Source organism: Apium graveolens, chromosome 8 (assembly GCF_009905375.1).
Source record: "Apium graveolens cultivar Ventura chromosome 8, ASM990537v1, whole genome shotgun sequence".
NCBI classification, from domain to species: Eukaryota; Viridiplantae; Streptophyta; class Magnoliopsida; order Apiales; family Apiaceae; genus Apium; species Apium graveolens.
The window spans coordinates 24,737,960-24,755,183 of NC_133654.1; the positions used below are offsets into that span (position 1 = coordinate 24,737,960).

General features: G+C 37.5%; 2 protein-coding genes and 1 non-coding gene across 3 annotated transcripts; all 3 read left to right on the forward strand.

Moving 5' to 3' along the window:
* The first annotated feature begins 2,808 nt into the window (after window positions 1-2,808).
* Window positions 2,809-2,915, forward strand: LOC141681093 (small nucleolar RNA R71). The gene has a single exon (XR_012558536.1). It is a non-coding gene; the product is annotated as a small nucleolar RNA R71 (small nucleolar RNA).
* Window positions 2,916-6,301: 3,386 nt separating this feature from the next.
* LOC141679421 (cytochrome b561 and DOMON domain-containing protein At3g25290-like) lies at window positions 6,302-7,015 on the forward strand. The gene has a single exon (XM_074485922.1). The coding sequence runs from the start codon at window positions 6,326-6,328 to the stop codon at window positions 7,013-7,015; it is 690 nt and encodes a 229-aa protein (XP_074342023.1). The 5' UTR covers window positions 6,302-6,325.
* Window positions 7,016-8,332: 1,317 nt separating this feature from the next.
* Window positions 8,333-9,581, forward strand: LOC141676761 (1-aminocyclopropane-1-carboxylate oxidase homolog 1-like). The gene is made up of 2 exons (XM_074482472.1): window positions 8,333-9,228; window positions 9,309-9,581. The coding sequence occupies exons 1-2, from the start codon at window positions 8,404-8,406 to the stop codon at window positions 9,579-9,581; spliced, it is 1,098 nt and encodes a 365-aa protein (XP_074338573.1). The 5' UTR covers window positions 8,333-8,403.
* Window positions 9,582-17,224: the final 7,643 nt, after the last annotated feature.

Below are 17,224 nucleotides of genomic sequence, written 5' to 3' on the forward strand. Positions count from 1 at the left end.
CACCATTGAGGGTCTTACTAGCATAGTAGACCACATGAAATATGTTATTGTTTCTCTGCCCAAGAACTGCTCTAATTGCATAGTCACTTGCATCACACATCATCTCAAAAGGTTCATTCCAATCAAGTGTAGTTATGACAGGTGCCGTGATCAAACTCTTTTTCAAGAATTCAAAAGCAGCTAGGCACTCGTCATCAAACTTGAACGGGACATCCTTCTCTAGAAGATTACACAAGGGTTTAGAGATCCTAGAGAAGTCCTTGATGAACCGCCTATAGAAACCCGCATGACCAAGAAAGCTGCGAATCCGTTAATAGAAATTGGGGGAGGAAGATTTTCAATGACCCCCACCTTGGCTTTTTCCACCTCAAGACCTTTACTAGAGACCTTGTGACCAAGAATAATGCCCTGTCGCACCATAAAGTGACATTTTTCCCAGTTGAAAACCAGATTGGTCTCAACACATCTTTTAAGAACTGTGCCAAGATTTTGCAAGCACTCATCAAAAGAATCGCCAAATACAGAGAAGTCATCCATGAACACCTCCATATTCTGACCAATCATGTCAGAGAAGATAGCCATCATGCATCTCTGAAATGTGGAAGGTGCTCCACAAAAACCAAAATAAACTCTTCTGAAGGCGAAAATACCAATTGGACAAGTGAAAGTAGTCTTTTCCTGATCTTCTGGAGCAATGCAGATCTGATTATAGCCCGAATAGCCATCCAGAAGACAGTAGTACCCGTGCCCAGCTAATCCGTCAAGCATCTGATTAATAAAAGGTAGAGGAAAGTGATCCTTTCTCGTGGCCTTGTTCAGCTTCCTGTAGTCCATGTAAATTGTCCACCCCGTGACTGTTCGAGTAGGAATGAGCTCATTCTTCTCATTAGCTACAACCGTGATACCTCCTTTCTTCGGCACACACTGAACTGGACTCACCCAATAACTGTCAGAAATGGGATAGATGATCCATGCATCTAGCCACTTGAGAATTTCCTTCTTCACAACTTCTTTCATGATTGGATTGAGCCTTCTCTGTTTCTCAACAGTAGGCTTGCTACCTTTCTCTAGCAGAATTTTATGCATGCAATAAGAAGGGCTGATTCCCTTAATATCTGCTATAGTCCATCCAATTGTCGATTTGAACTCTCTCAGAATCTTTAAGAGTTTTTCCTCATCCCTACATGAAAGGTCAGATGTAATAATTACAGGCAAAGTAGATGCATCACCTAAAAAACATACCTTAATGTTCAAACAATGGTTTAAGCTCAAGTGTAGGAGCTTTCTCAATAGATGGCTTGAGGTATTTTGGAGATTTATTTAGCTCTTCCATTCCAAGAGATTCAAAAGGTATATCCATCTTCCTCTTCCAGGGAGAAGCATTCGGATATTGCAACTTCTCATCACTTTCATCATCTTCACTATCTGAATTTCCCAACAAGGCCTTTTCTTTGTCCACCTTGACCAAGACATCCTCCACAATGCCTCATGGATATGTGATAGAACGATCGGCTAACTGCAATGTCATATAAGTCGGCTTTGGATCAGGTAAATCCAACTTCTTGAAGATTGACAAAGGAATCAGATTGATGCTAGCTCTCAAGTCACATAAGCATTTATCAAATGACACTTTTCCAATGGTGCAAGGAATAGTGAAGCTTCCAGGATCTTAAAGCTTCGGAGGCAACTTCTGTTGCAGAACAACATTGCATTCCTCCGTGAGAGCAACGATCTCTAAGTTATCAAGCTTCACTTTCTGAGAAAGTATACCTTTCATAAACTTCGCATAACTCGGCATCTTTTCAAGAGTTTCAGCGAAAGGTATGTTGACATGAAGTTTCTTGAACACCTCCATAAACTTCTCAAACTGCTTATCCATCTTTTTCTTCTGCAGCCTCTTAGGAAAGGGATGTGGAGGATAGATCTGCTTCTCCCCTATATTACCCTCAGGAGGAGTGTGTTCAACAATTATCTTCCTTGGTTCCACTTCAGCTTCCTTCTGCATTTCTTCTTCATCCGAAACTCGAGATTGTTCAGGATTCGAAACCTTCCCAGATCTCAATGTAATTGCCTTTACCTTCTCCTTAGCTTCCCTCTTTCCTGACACTTCAGTGCCACTAGGGAGTGTACCAGGTTGACGATTTAGCAAGGCATTGGCAATCTGTCCAATTTGATTTTCCAAGGTCTTGATAGAAACCGCTTGGCTCTTGTACATGAGCCTCAACTCCTCCAATTCAGATTTTTCATTAGACTTTTGCAGCTGGAGTTATTGTCTTGGTGTATATTGCGGTTGCTGAAAACCAGGGGGTTGTACTGTTTTGCTAGATAATGCTGATAAGGCTGCTGAACCGTATTCTGAGTATTGCTCCAGCTAAAGTTAGGATGATTGCGGTTATTGGAATGATAGGTGGATGGCCCAGGTTGTTGCGACCTCTGAAAGTTGCTCACGAACTGAACTGATTCACTAAAAATAGCACACTGCTCCGTCTCATGGGCACCAGCACAAAGCTCACAGAAACTAGTGATCTGATTAACTCCATATTAGCCAAAGAATCCACCTTCATCGTCAAAGCCTTAAGTTGAGAAGCTATAGGAGTAGCTGTATCTAACTCCAGAATTCCTGCTACCTTACCCTGAGTTAGTCTCTGAGTAGGATTCTGGTATTCATTAGCAGCCATCAGTTCAATCAATTCATAAGCTTCATCATAGCTTTTAGCCCACAATGCTCCTCCTGATGCTGCATCAAGCATGGGTCTAGAAGTAGCACCCAAACCATTATATAAGAAGTTAATGATCATCCAGTTAGGCATCCCATGGTGAGGACACTTTCTAAGCATCTCTTTGTAGCGATCCCAAGCCTCACATAAAGGTTCTCCAGATTATTGAGCGAATTGAGTAAGTACGTTTCTGATTGCAGCAGTCTTCGCCATACGAAATAATTTAGTTAAGAACTTTTGAGCAAGATCCTCCCATTTGGTGATGGACCCTGGTGGTAGAGAATGTAACCAACACTTCGCTTTATCCCGCAGAGAGAATGGGAAAAGTCTCAACTTAATAGCATCTTCAGAAACTCCATTGAACTTGAAAGTGTCTCAGATTTCGATGAAATCTCTGATGTGCATATTGGGGTCTTCTGTCGGAGAACCCTCAAACTGAACTGAGTTCTGTATCATCTGAATCGTGCTCGACTTGATCTCAAAGGTGTTAGCCGAGATGGCTGGTCGGACAATACTAGACTGAATATCATTAATCTTCGGTTGAGAGTAGTCCATCAAAACCTTTAGATTCACTTCTGGTTCTCCCATTGCAATAAGTGCTTCTTCTTCAACTTTCTCCTCGACAAGAACTTCCTCGAAAACTTCCTTAGCTACTACAACTTCTTCCTTGCAGCTTGATCTAGTATTCTCTTACGAGACCGAGAACGTGTATGCATACACGCTCGCTAGAATATCTGAAACACGACAAGGAAATTAATAAGTAACAATATCCGAGCCACTGAACTTTAATGACCAATGATGACAAACACATAAACTAAAAATTAACACTGAAGTCCCAGGTAGCGGCGCCAAAAACTTGTTAGGGTTAGAACACGCGCTAATATTCACGCAAGTATACGTGATCGCAAGTAATATAGAATTAATTCTAGTTCGTCCCCACAGGGACTGGTTTAGGTTAATTTTAATCAATATACTTATGCAACAATGGTATGGTTATTATCCAATGCTAAGACGAATAACAAATTTAAGTTGTTTTAACTACGCTTAAATATGAGATTATACTAAATAACATTAACTGAGAGAATAAAGAGAGTTGAACACTATATGACATAAACATGGGATTCTAACTTCATTAAATACTTCATTCAATAGCCTTTTCATTCTTAACCTTAGCATGTAATGGTGATGACACTAATAAGATAACACGAAACTGATAAAAACCAACTTTTGTTGTACGAATACCATACTACCAGACATCTACAAAAGAGATAGAAGCTGAACAGACACCAATTATATTGAGACCCTATATGTCTATAGAATTTGACAACATAACGGTTTAATGCACAAGTTATCTATCGTGATTAAATAGGACAAGTAAGATAGTTAAAATTACCTACGAATCATGCATATCAAATACATGAACCTATGCTAACATGGCAAGTTCTAAACCCCTAAATTCACTTTCACTTCATTAGAGATTAACCTGCTATCTTATAAGTTCGCGGCGCTCATAAGACGAATAAACACAACCAATACTAGGATATCATACAATCACCACATACTAAGGAATCAAAATGAATTAACTAAAGAAATCCATAATTAAATCCGCTAGAACCCCATGATAACGTTTAGCCCATAATCGGACTCATCATCAACATGGGTTCCAATGAAAGCATGGTATAATAAACGTAGTCTTTATACTGAATAAATAATAAACCAAGTACGAAATAAGAGTATAGGTTCACAAGCAAGAAAACTACCATCCAAAGTTATAACTTAAAACAAAAAATCACAAGAATAAACTAGATCCTCTTCGCCTTGGTTGAATTGTGCTCTACGGTCTTCTTACGCCTTCTCCTTATGCTCTGATACGTCTTGTTATGAAAAAATGATCATAAGTTATGTTTATATAGCAGCCCATGCAGCTTAGAAGTCTTTCGAATCAAAATCAGAGTAGAAACAGGATTCCTGGAATTCGACCCGGCTCGGCCGCGCGCTTCACCAGCGTGGGCACGCTGTACATCTCCAATCCTGGCGCGTCCGCGCGCTTCACCAGTGCGGGCGCACTGACTCTTTGGAGAAAATCTGAATTCTTCTTTTCTTGTTGGTTTGAGTTGGTCTTTGCACGAGCAATCTTCTTGACACCATCCTAACACCATATTAGCATCAAAACAATACTAGATCACCTGAATTCCTGTTAAAAGCCTGAAATGCAAAAACTACAAAAACACGTTAAAAACATCAACAACTTGAGTACAAAATACCAATTTAAAGTTTTACTGAGCGTTATAAGATGACATAAATGTCACTCAACAATAACAACATGAAATAATAACAACATACTATTTTTAAAATATAGACAATCATTATAGCCAACTCCACCGGAGTAAATAACCCTATAGGTCCAGTAAATTTTTAGATAATCTCTATTTTAAATTATTCTAGAGCATCTCCAACGGACGTTAACTAAAATGGATGACTAAAATAGATAAAATAATGATTATGTAAAATTTGCTGAACCCGTAAGCTGATTTACTCCGGTGGAGTTGGCTATAACGATTGACTATTTTTTAAAAATAATATGTTAATATTATTTCAAGTTATTATAAATAGAATATTTTATTTTATTATGGTAATAGATAATGTGTAATTTCACTACCTGTCTATATAGGTTCGACAAATATAGTCAACATAGATATGTTGGCTAAAATTATAACTAATGGGAAAGCATCATTGGAGATGACAATTTTTACATAATATCTATAATAATTATTTTTGGTATGTTTGACACCTTGTTTAGCTAAGGGTTCTTCCCCATGAAAATGCTTTTAACTAACAGTTTTAACAATACAGAGATACTCTTACAATCTTAAGATTTCCTAAATTTTAAACAATAAAAAATAAATTTTTAAACTTTTTATTTATGTAATGAGTTATAATTATATAAAATTTAGATATTAGTTATAGATATTACTTAATATAAAATAAAATAATAATAAGATGCCATATATAAAATTATTAGTTTTTAAAAAAAAATATTTAACTTATATTTTCTGATATTAAAAATAGATTATTGATTTACAAATTAATAATTTAACAATATTAAATTTGTGAATAATGAGATATTGTATCACTGGAATAAACATGTTTAACGAGCGAGCGTTTCTTTATACTTGTATGTTCATGAAAACAATTCAGAATTTCCGAATGATCCAGGATCAAATAAGAAATTAAAAAAAAACTGCTACGATGCGCAACTTAATATACTAGCATATCTATAAAAATCTCGTGAAATACACAAATTTTTTATATTAACAATGTAATCAATGATTAGAATATAGATTTGTAATAATTATTTTATAAAGTAAGCAAAATGGAATATTTATGATCTTCTTTTGAATCTCAAATATCTTTTTAAAGAAAATTCTGAATTGTATATATGTTCATTTTGTCTATACCGATAATATTTAGCATCTTGTATCTCATTGAATAAATTTATTTAGATAATTAATATGGCCTATATAATGGTATCTTCTCTTTAATCTCTCTCCAATCTCCACATCTCATTCTCTCTGCAATCTCTCTCTTCCCGTCTCTCCGTCTCTACCATGAAGTTTTGGCTCCTGTTCTCGCTCTCACTGCTCATTACACTATCATTTACACCCACAGCACATTCTCAAAAATGTACGTCCCAAACTTTCACAAACAACCAAATCTACAAAAACTGCACTGATCTCCCAACATTAGACTCTTACCTTCACTACACTTACGATGCCGACGACTCCACTCTCTCTATAGCCTTCATCGCACCCCCTGCCAACCCTGACGGCTGGATAGCCTGGGGAATCAACCCGAAAGGCACTGGCATGGCTGGTACTCAAGCTCTCATTGCCTATCTAAAATCAAACGGTAAAATGACTGTCAAGACTTACAATCTTGTCTCTTATGTTAAAATCGTGCAGACCAATCTATCTTTCGACGTGTCTGATATGGCAGCAGAGTATTCAGACGGTGTCATGAGGATATTTGCTAAATTTAAATTGCCCGAAAATATGACAGTGATTAATCAGGTGTGGCAGGTGGGTTCTCGGGTGAAAAATGGTTTACCGGCTAAGCACGCGTTTGATCCAGTAAATTTAAATGCCAGGGGAGAGCTGAAACTGGACGAAAAATCTAATAGCGAAGATGATTCTAATGACAAGGACAACAAGAAGAATGGTAGTTCGAGAATGGGTGACACCAGATTTGGTTTATATTTTGTAGTTTTACTTTCTTTTTGGGGAATTCTGGTTATGTGATTTTAATTTTATAAATTAAATTGTGATTGTCGCAAGGTTTTTAATTGCAGGTCTGTTACTTTTTATTGATCAATCTATATCATATATTGTACTAGTATTTTTATATAACATATTAAAGTACCTATCAGTTTGTCGTAACCAACTTGTAATTGTAGAGTTTTAGGCCTTTGCAGATATTTGAAAATCGGAATTAGGTAGTGAGGTTCATATTTTTTATCCGCCCAAATGATTTATCGGTAATTTATTAGGATTTAGTGATTCAGTTAAATATTTTTAAATAATTTACCGACAATTTATTAGAATTTTTTTATCCAAAATTTTGTTCATGTACCGTCAAAACAATTTTAACCGTTTATCTGATAAGAAAAAATAGACGGTTAAGATTATGTGTTGTTAAAATAAGTAATTTCTTAATACAATCATAAATAGAAATATTTATATTATTCTAATATTATTCAAACACCAATTTTGATATAATATGCTAAAACAATCCTAAATAAGATATAATATGATAAGAGATTTTATCAATCATAAATATAAAAATATTATATTATTCTATTAATATTCAATAACCAAATATGATATAATAATACAACATCACATAGAATATGATTAGAATTGTTCTAATACTATTTAAACACCAATTGCGATTCAATATCCTAATACGCCTAAAAAAATATTATCATAGATTTAACCAATCATAAATATAAAAAGATTACATGTTAGCTATTATGAAAAACCAAAATATGATACAATGTTACATATAAAATATTATAAATATTATACTATATATAGTTTTAATTCAATTACCCATCCGTATATTTTTCAATATATACATATTTGTTGCAATAATAATACAACAAACTATACATCAAAATATTTTAAAAATAAATTTTATAAAATTTGAAAAATAGAAAAGATAAATTTAAAAAAACCGCGAATCGCACCGGTAACATTACAATAAATTTTAGCTAAACTCATAATCGAATTGAAATTATTACATAGCTGTGTTAATTATGTATTAATTGCTAATAAGTTTTTTTTATAAAATCATCCGTCTTTATTATCCCCGTATCTGTAATTTTCAATTTCAAACGAACCGTAAAAACCAGGCTGATTGCCTAAAAAGGCTAAAACATGTCCAGGACAAATTTTAAATATGATTATAGAGTAGCCAAGAAGTTCTGGTCACACAAAATTAAAAACAGAGTACAAAAAGGAAACAGGGGACTAATTGGAATAGAAATTGGAGCTGGAGAACTGTATAATAATGCTCGTGTATATAAAGCACATGCATGCTTCAATTTTTCTGTCGATTCTTCTGTGGTTTTATATATCGCATTGCTGTGAGTTGCAACACTGTAAGTTTTCGAAAAAAGTTAAGATTAATGGGGACTTTTGTACTTGATGCTCTTAGCACACCAGGCGTGTCAATCCAAAAAGTTTCACTTGTTCCACCAAGAAGAATACATGGTACTTCACAAGTTTCTTTCACGTCTTTCAAACCATTACCCGTCCCTACTCTTCGGTTAACAAGATCCAAGTACAATACTAGCCCAGTCCTTGTCATCAGACAATTGCCTGTACCTTGGAAAAAATCGAACATCAATGCCAGCCACGTCGCGTCAACAGGCCTAGTTGGCTCAGGATTCACATCGATTCCAGGCATCTTCGACAAACCACCCAAGTATCTAAATAGTCCACGATTTGTAACCCGAACAATGGATATCCCTGTCATTGATCTGGCTGCTGGTGACAGGTCTGTCATTGCGAGACAAGTTCAAGAAGTAGCATGTTCAGTTGGATTCTTTCAAATAATTAATCATGGCGTGCCTTTGTCTTTAATGGATGATATGATTTTGGCGATCAAGACAGGATCGGAACTAGAGCAAGCAGATAGGAAGGCAGTGGCTGAGTGGGACGAAAAAACGAAGAAACTAGGGGATGCCTTATTGAGTTTGTTGAGTGAAGGATTCGGGTTGAAGAGGGAAGAACTAGCGGTGAAGTTGTGCATGGAGGCTGGAATTATGACAGGAAATTATTATCCCTACCATCCACATCAAGATTTAACCGCGGTATTAAATCCTGTAATTTTTACGCTGTTATTGTCTAATCAAATACCTGGTCTCCAAGTTGAAGTTGAAGGACATGAGTGGGCTAAGATGGTGGCTCATCCTGGTGCTCTTGTGCTTAATGTTGGTGAGATTCTGCAGGTAATATTAATTTTTTAACAGGTTTTGTGTTTATATTTTGCAAATATATTGTGCGACTGATATAATTATAAAAATTGCAGACAATTTCAAACGGCAAGTACAAAAGTGTAGAACATCGAATCTTGGCAGCAGACTCGTATGAACCACTGATACCAGTACCAGTTCCTTTTAACCCAGCTTACATTGCAGACATTTACGGACCATTACATATTGATGAAACAGCTCGTTATCACGATTTCGAGGAAGTGGATGCCAAAAGTTCAACAAAAAACTTCAGCATTGATTCGCATTCAAAGTGGCGAGATTGGAATCCGCTTAGGCCTCTAGGATGGCTTTTAACGAGAATCGTATAGGAACTAGGATTTATCAATTTTCAGGATTTAAATCTGTTGTTTAAATTTATCAAATTGAAAATTCTTTCACTGTTAACTTTTCTTTAAATTATGAATAGACAAGAATTTCAATTATTCCTCAATTTTATATCTTATGCTTAATTGTTCAGTATTTTGATTACTTTAAATTACTATATTTCGTGGAGTCACGCGAAAAGCCACCAATTTGTTTTCACTTACCACAACTTGCCTAGTTATTTAGAACTTCAATTTCAGTTTTCTGATTTGTTTTAAATTTGTTTTGTTTCATGAGACGCTGATTTACTGTATTAGGTTGTGTTGGTGCTGTTGATCTAGTTTAATAAGCTTGCGTTGCATTATCGTGTAATCTTTGTGATGTTCCTATTCTATTAATAACTTCACTGCTAGAGCTCAACTTGTAAACTTGTCAACAAGTACTCAGCTAAGGAAAGACCAGCTAGTAACCTGGTTGAGTCAGCTCAGTCCCCTCTCCCTCTCCTTACTATAACTAAACTATGCAATCTCACAACCTCGATTACATTTGGATTTTGGAAAATGTCAATCATAATTATATCCTTGTTGTAAAATATTTTTCTCTTGGTTTTTCGTTAAGTTTGGGACTCTAATGGGAGGTTATGTATATTGAATAGTATAAGATCATGCTGGTGTCTTTCTCTAACACCCTAAGATTTTAGATGCACCGATTATTTAACATGACACGGTATCTTGGACCAGTTACTATCGGTTATCAATATATACCCCTCTTAGAAGCAAATAAAAGGCACAAAGATGATATTTTTTAAGCTGTGTGTTGAATCTAAAGGCGTGTTGTATCTTTTAAGATGTTCAAAATCTGGGCTGACATGTTCACTGTACAAAGAAATTGCAGCCGTACATAGCTTATCGATCCTAATATATGAATAATTCATTCATAATGGAGCATCTACCCAGTTTAGAAGAATCCAGAAATTATGGCCTGTGGATATCCTAAGAGACATAGTAATGATAGTTTGAAAAGCGTCATCAAGGCCTTTATGTTGGGCATACAGCTGAAGTTGCAATGATGTGTTGCCTACTGCTTCACTGTTTCATATTGGCTAATCGGTTTAGCTCAAAACTTCCTCTGACATTTGTATCATATTTTCCAACTTCAACTTGTTAATATAGTTTAAAACTTTTGATCTCCGATATCAAACAAATTATGAGGATATTCCTCAAAAGAAACACAGGCTTTTGCTTCTGCAGCAGCTTCTCTCGAAACCTCAAGCTCCTCTTCTTGAATGAATATACTTGGAGCATGGGGTCATTGTTACTGTTTGCTCTCTGCTGAAACAATCAGCTAAACTAAGTGCCTGTTCAGAGTTCCTTAAATATTCCAACTAGCCTGAACAAGGCATAAGTGTATTACCTATAGTGTAAAATTAGGTTTGTTAGATTCAATTTGAGAGAGAATGATCTATTCCTTTCCGCGCCCATTTCCTTCTCACTTCTTATCATCACAAATTGGCACTCCCTCATTTTTTGCCAATTCTTCCCTCCAACTCATCAATTTCCTTTAATTTCATCGATTCCCTTCACCACGACCAAACACATTAGAGATTTAAAGAAGTATAACTATGTCAATCTGATAAGCCTTGTATATTGTATATTGTTTAACACCTAAGACTAATCTTTTTAGCAGGAACCTTTATTTAATCAATTAGCCAACCCCTTCAAACGGGGTTGAATCCTTATATTTATATTTATAGGTAGTCCCAAGTGGGCTTTTCTTTACAATGTGGGCTTATTGGGCCTATTAATAAGAGTTACATTATTATATTCCTACGTCTTCTTGGGCCCGTCTCTATAGGTCCAATATTTGTCCCCCTCCCAGTTCGCGCAATATCTTTAGATTTGTGTTTTTCCACTTATAAACTTTTGCACTTTGAATCTTGGGATTTTGCTTCGGTACCTAAATGAAGTTAGTGATCGGATAGGAGTATAAAATGGAAAAGACGATAAGAAAAAATAAACAAGAAAATAAAAGCAACTGCAAACTTAAAATAGAATTGAAATGTGTGTACTTAAAAAATGAATTAAATGAAAAAGAAAAGTATCTTCTTCTCCATTTTATATATATATATATATACATATATACATATATAGCCGCTCGTGTATTTTTAAAATTTATTTTTTCGAGTTTCTTTGCAGATAGGCGGACTGGACTCTTCGGCTTCCTCGAAGGCCATCAAAAAGGGAATTAACCGCTGTTGCACGCTCTCCGTTCACAACCTCCCTGTAAGTCATCCTCTTTCTCCTCACGTAATATCACTTCTTTTTCTTTTTCCTTCCTACATGTGTGTGTCTGTCGTGTTATCCGTAGTTTATGAATTTAAGATGGCCGATTTTTCTTCGTCGTCGTCTTCGCGTAGTGCTTCTAATTGGGACCCTGGGAAGAGACCATTAGAGGAGGGCGATGAAGAATCTGTTTTGAATTTGGATAACCTGGAAATTCCGGATTTAGGTCAGTGCGGATCTTTTGGTTTTCAGGAGGGTGATGATGTTTTAAAAGGTATCCTCGATGGTCCTCTTCCTTCTCCTCCCCTAAGTCCTCGCACCCTAGACTTTAGGAATAGGGTAGTCGAGGAGAGCCTTCAATTGGGTAGGGTCGAGTTCGAGGGTAAGCTCAGCTTGAATTATCTTAGTTATTATATCACCAAAGACCCTCATGTGAGTAAGTTGAAAAGTTACATTGACTTGTCAAATGGTTATCGTTACCGAGTGCCGACAGCTGATGAAAGAATCTGAATGATACTAGATTTCGGGATGCATGGAATAACGATGATTATGTTTCAGTTTGGTCTTCGGTTGCCGATGCATCATTTCTTCCTGTCAATATATGAGGCCATCGGGTGCGGCCTTGGACAGTTGGCGCCGAACTCTATTGCTCATCTTAGCGGGTTCGTTGCATTGTGTTGTGATAAGGGTCGACCACCGGCTCTAAAATTATTTTTTTCTATATAAGGTGTTTGTTATCACGACGGGCAGGTGTACTTCGACTCTCGACAGAAAAGGATGAAGATTGTTAGCGTTAGGTCTTCGAACTCTGGTTATCATGCCCAGTGGTTGTATGTTGGGGGTCCTGACTCGGAGTTTGTGAAACCAAGTAGGAAGGTTAGTCAGGGTACGATAGATTATTTAAACAACTTGGAGAAGCACGACAGCGCGTATCTCCATGAATTTCATGGGTCGAGATCGTTATATACTCACTTAGATTTGAAAGACTCTGGCTTTTTGGAAATGCACGACTGTAAAGGGGATGTCTGTTTGTTGTTGCCCTTATCTCATTTGTTTTGTTTCTGTCATTATTATTATTATATATATTTTTTATTGCATATATACAGCGTACCCGATCTTCTTTTTCATATTCTGTGTTTCAGTAGCAGGAGCTTCTTTGAAGGAAGTTTTAGACATCGGGGTTCGTGAAGAGATGGACAAAGCTATGATGCTTTTGCTGTGACGTGCTAAACGGAAGTCTACTGATGCAGCTAGACCTGGTCCGTCTGGAGTTAATCATTCTATTTCTATAGAGTTGCTCGATGACCAAGGAAATAAGATGGTCGAGGATCATGATAAGGTTGTGTCTGATGTTGTTCCTGTTGAGGCTAACCCTCGTAAGCGTCTTCGACGAGAGGAAGGCGAGGGTCATGTTGGTGATCGAGAGGCTGTTGTTAAGGGTGTAAACAAAACGCTGACAGTCGTTGGTAATAGGGTCTTGATGGGGAAACCAGTCGACCCCCGATCTAAGAAAGAAGCAGTTAAGGTCGAGATTCAGCCCACCGAACGATGAACAGGTGGGTCCACTGTGCCTTGAGGGCACTTGAGATTTTTAATCTGCCTCAGGATGCGGTGGCGTATGAAGGTCGACGCCGTGAGGATCTCGCTGATCGATGCAAGAGTCGAGCTGGACGAGTATGCGTATTTTGCTTATTTCTTCCCCCCCTTTTTTATTGACGTTTTTGTTGTTAACTGCATGTTATGCACCGCTTGACATTTTCCTCTTTTTTTTTTGAAGTTTCTTTCCGATTTTATGCACATTGTGGAGGACTATAGGGCTGATGTCGATGGGGAAGTTCGTGCGAAGTTGGAGGCTGAGATTGCGGCTCTTAAGGGGGAGAAGAAGAAGACCGGATTTAGTTTTTCAGAGCTTGAGAAGAGAGCGAGTGATCTAGCTAATGCCAACACCGCGCTATCGAAAAAAGTTGGGGAGATGGGAGTTGTTGAGCAGACACTCAGCAACAGGGTTAGGGAGCTTGAGGGTCGACTTCGGGAAGTCGAAAGGAGCGTGATGAGGAGAAGACTAAGCGTCAGGGTCTGGACCGACGGTTCGATGGAATGAACAGTTCTTATAAGCTGATAGTGGAGGAGAATTAGAACTTGAAGCTCGAGGTGCAGAAAAGCATGGAAGATATTGTGGATGGTTTGGGCGAAGGTTATGGAAGATGCGTACGTAGGATGGAGGAGGCTGGTTTTAGTGTCGAGGGGCACGCATTTGAAGACTATCTGCGAGAACTTGCTGCTTCGAAGGGCGTAGGGATGGCAATTGGGTCGGATCAGATCGGGTATTACAGAATCCATATCCAAACCCGAAAATTTTATCCATACCCGAACCCGACCCAAACCCGAAAAATACCCGAAAAGGAATACCCGAACCCGATCCATCAGATTTCGGATCATATTTAGATATACCCGAAACCCGAATTTTTTTGAATTGGATATTCATACCCGAAACCCGAACCCGAAATCTGAAAATTTATATAATGATTGATATTGTAAGTGTTTGGGATCGAACACGTGACTTGTAGAGAAAGAGTTTTAATGTGTCATCTTCAACCACTCCACCACATCATTAATTGTGTTATTATATGTATAGGTAATATTTAAAAAATCAACTCAATTGATAACCAGTTTTTTAGATTTTTTACTAAAACATATTTTGTTAACCTTATAAACCTTATCACCCATTTAAATGATTGAATAATTACATTTTATTAAACTTTATAATTAGTTAATTTTTAACATAAATATAAAAATATATGTTCTAAAAATTATATAATAATATGTATAAGGTAAATTATAGAATATATATATATTTATATATAATATTATAATGTGTAATATATAAAATTCTAATATATATATATATATTATATTTAATAATTCGGGTTTCTTTTCGGATTTTGGGTTCGGATCGGGTTCGGATAGCATTTCGGATTTTGGACCGGTATACCTAATATCCAAATCCAAATTCAAAAAATTTCGTGTTTAAAAATTAAATCCATATCCAAATCCAAATCCAAAAAATCGGGTTCGGTATATCCAAAATTTCGGGTTTCGGATCGGATATCCGTCAGATCGGATTATTTTGCCATCCCTAGAAGGGCGGTGATCATGAAGGCGAGGAATGCTCCGTTGGTTTTTGTAACAGACTAAGTATTTTTATTTTGTTCTTGGTTTCTATGAACTTAAGTATTCCGTTGATTTCTCTGGATGATGGGTTGAATTATGCTTTAAGCTTGTTTAAAATTTGATTAATGCAGTCTCTAAGACTACTATGAATTAAGACTATTTTTGATTGGATCTTCTACTACAGTCTTTGCTTTTGGTATGAAACGAAAGTCATTGATTTAACTTATCCAACTTGCTAAGTATTTAAACATGTTGTACATCAAACTAGAATATCATGAGATGTTGTATATCCTTTTTGTGTTTGCGAATTTTTTTTTTATGTAAATGAAATGATTTTTCCTTGTTTTGACTTCGATCTGTTTGGAGTAACTTCTGCTTTTACCGTTTCTGTAGGAGATAAAGTAACTGGATGTGGGTACTCTTCGCTTTTTGAAATAAGCTAATAGCATTTATTGTCATAATTTAATCACCCCTCGATGGGGGTTTCATAACGACCCTCATTGCATCGAGGATTTGTCTTTGGTATGGCATAAACTACCTCAGGATATTAAACTATAGACAAAAGTAAACTACTGATAGAACTTTTTGAGATGAATCCCATTCCAGGCATTTTTGATAGGCCGACCGTCTGTCTTTTTCCTTGGAGAGACAGTGATTAAATAGCATTATTTCGCTGTTGCTTGATCACCCACCATTTCTCATATACCAAAGTCTGTAGGGGACTTCATTTTCAAATGGGAGATGGAAGTTATAGCCTGTAGGGCGGTAATCGTCGTTCGGCCCAATATGGCGTTAAAACTAGAGGATGCGCTGATCACATGAAATTTGACCATCTTCCAAATTTGGCACGAGGGAGAGCCGAAAAGAACCGGCATGTCGACAGCTCCTACCACGTGTACTTCATTTCCAGTGAACCCATATATCGGGGTTTGAGAATTCTCAAGGCGTCGATCGCCGAGGTCCATTCGAGAGAAGGCTTGGTGATATAATACATCAACGGAGCTGCCGTTATCGACCAACATTTTTTTAACTGTGTTGTTTCCTACTCGAGTAGTAATGACAAGGGCGTCCTGATGGCCCTCGATGAGACCAGGGCGGTAATCTTCATCTGAGAAGGAAATGACAGGAGAAGGGTTTGCTCGAGGGCGTTTAGCTGTTGATGGGTTGACATTAAAAACTTTTCGGGCATAGATTTTTCGGGAGTTGTGAGAAAGCCCTCCAGCAGCTATGCCACCAAAGATAACGTCAATTACCCGATCTTCTTCATCTCGTCTATGACGTCTAGGAGAATCTTCTCATTGTACATAATGCACAACCTGCCCTCGGCGAATCTTCCCCTCGATGAGGTTACTGAGTTGAAAGCATTGTTCAGTTGTGTGACCTGTATCTTCGCGGTAATCACAGTATCTAGAGCTTGGAGGACGACCCGGTTTCATGGGTCTCGGTGGACGATAGTCCGACTCTGTTTTCAGGACCGCTAAAATGGTTGTTTTTCAGTGTTAAGCTTGGTGAACTCTTTCTCTGGTCGACTGCGGGGTTGCCAATCTCTCTCTCTTCTATCCCTTGGGGGATGGTCGACCGTATGACTTGGAGGCGATCGGCGACACTCTTGGCGTCTGTCACGCGCGGGAGATCGCTGATTGTAGCTGCGGCATCGTTCGTATCTAGAGGAGCGCTTAGGAGACTGGATGTAGCTCACCGCCTCTTGGAGCATCATGCGATGTTCTATGATTTGAAATGCTGCTTGCAAGGTTTTTGGTCTTTTCTCAAAGATTTCTTCTAAGAGCAATCCATGGAGGGATTTATCAATACCTGTTGTTAGGAAGTTGACTGCCATTTGTTCAATTATATCTGGAGTCTCTGCTATTTCTTCTCTGAATCGGGTTAGGAAGCTTCAGAGACTTTTTCCTGAACGCTGGTGCATTGTCATTAGGGTAGTTGTGACCTTTATTCCTTTGTAGTTATTGGAGAATCAAGCTTGAAACTTGCTCTTTAGGGTTGTCCATGAGTCGATTGATCGAGGGGGCAAATTGATGTACCATCGAAGGGTTGTGCCTTGGAGGCAAGTGGAGAAAAACTGACACCGGGCGATTTCTGAGTGGTCGAAGAAGGTCATGCGCCCGTCGAAGGTGTTGAGAAATGCTAACGGGTCCGAGGATCCGTCAAAATGATCGAGGGCAGGAGTTTTCAATGTC

Excerpts from the sequence above, each read along its gene's own strand:
- LOC141679421 (XM_074485922.1), top strand. The coding sequence starts at position 6,326 with ATGAAGTTTTGGCTCCTGTTCTCGCTCTCACTGCTCATTACACTATCA.
- LOC141676761 (XM_074482472.1), top strand. The coding sequence starts at position 8,404 with ATGGGGACTTTTGTACTTGATGCTCTTAGCACACCAGGCGTGTCAATC. Across the intron at positions 9,229-9,308 it reads ATGTTGGTGAGATTCTGCAG|ACAATTTCAAACGGCAAGTA; the intron begins GTAATATTAATT and ends TAAAAATTGCAG.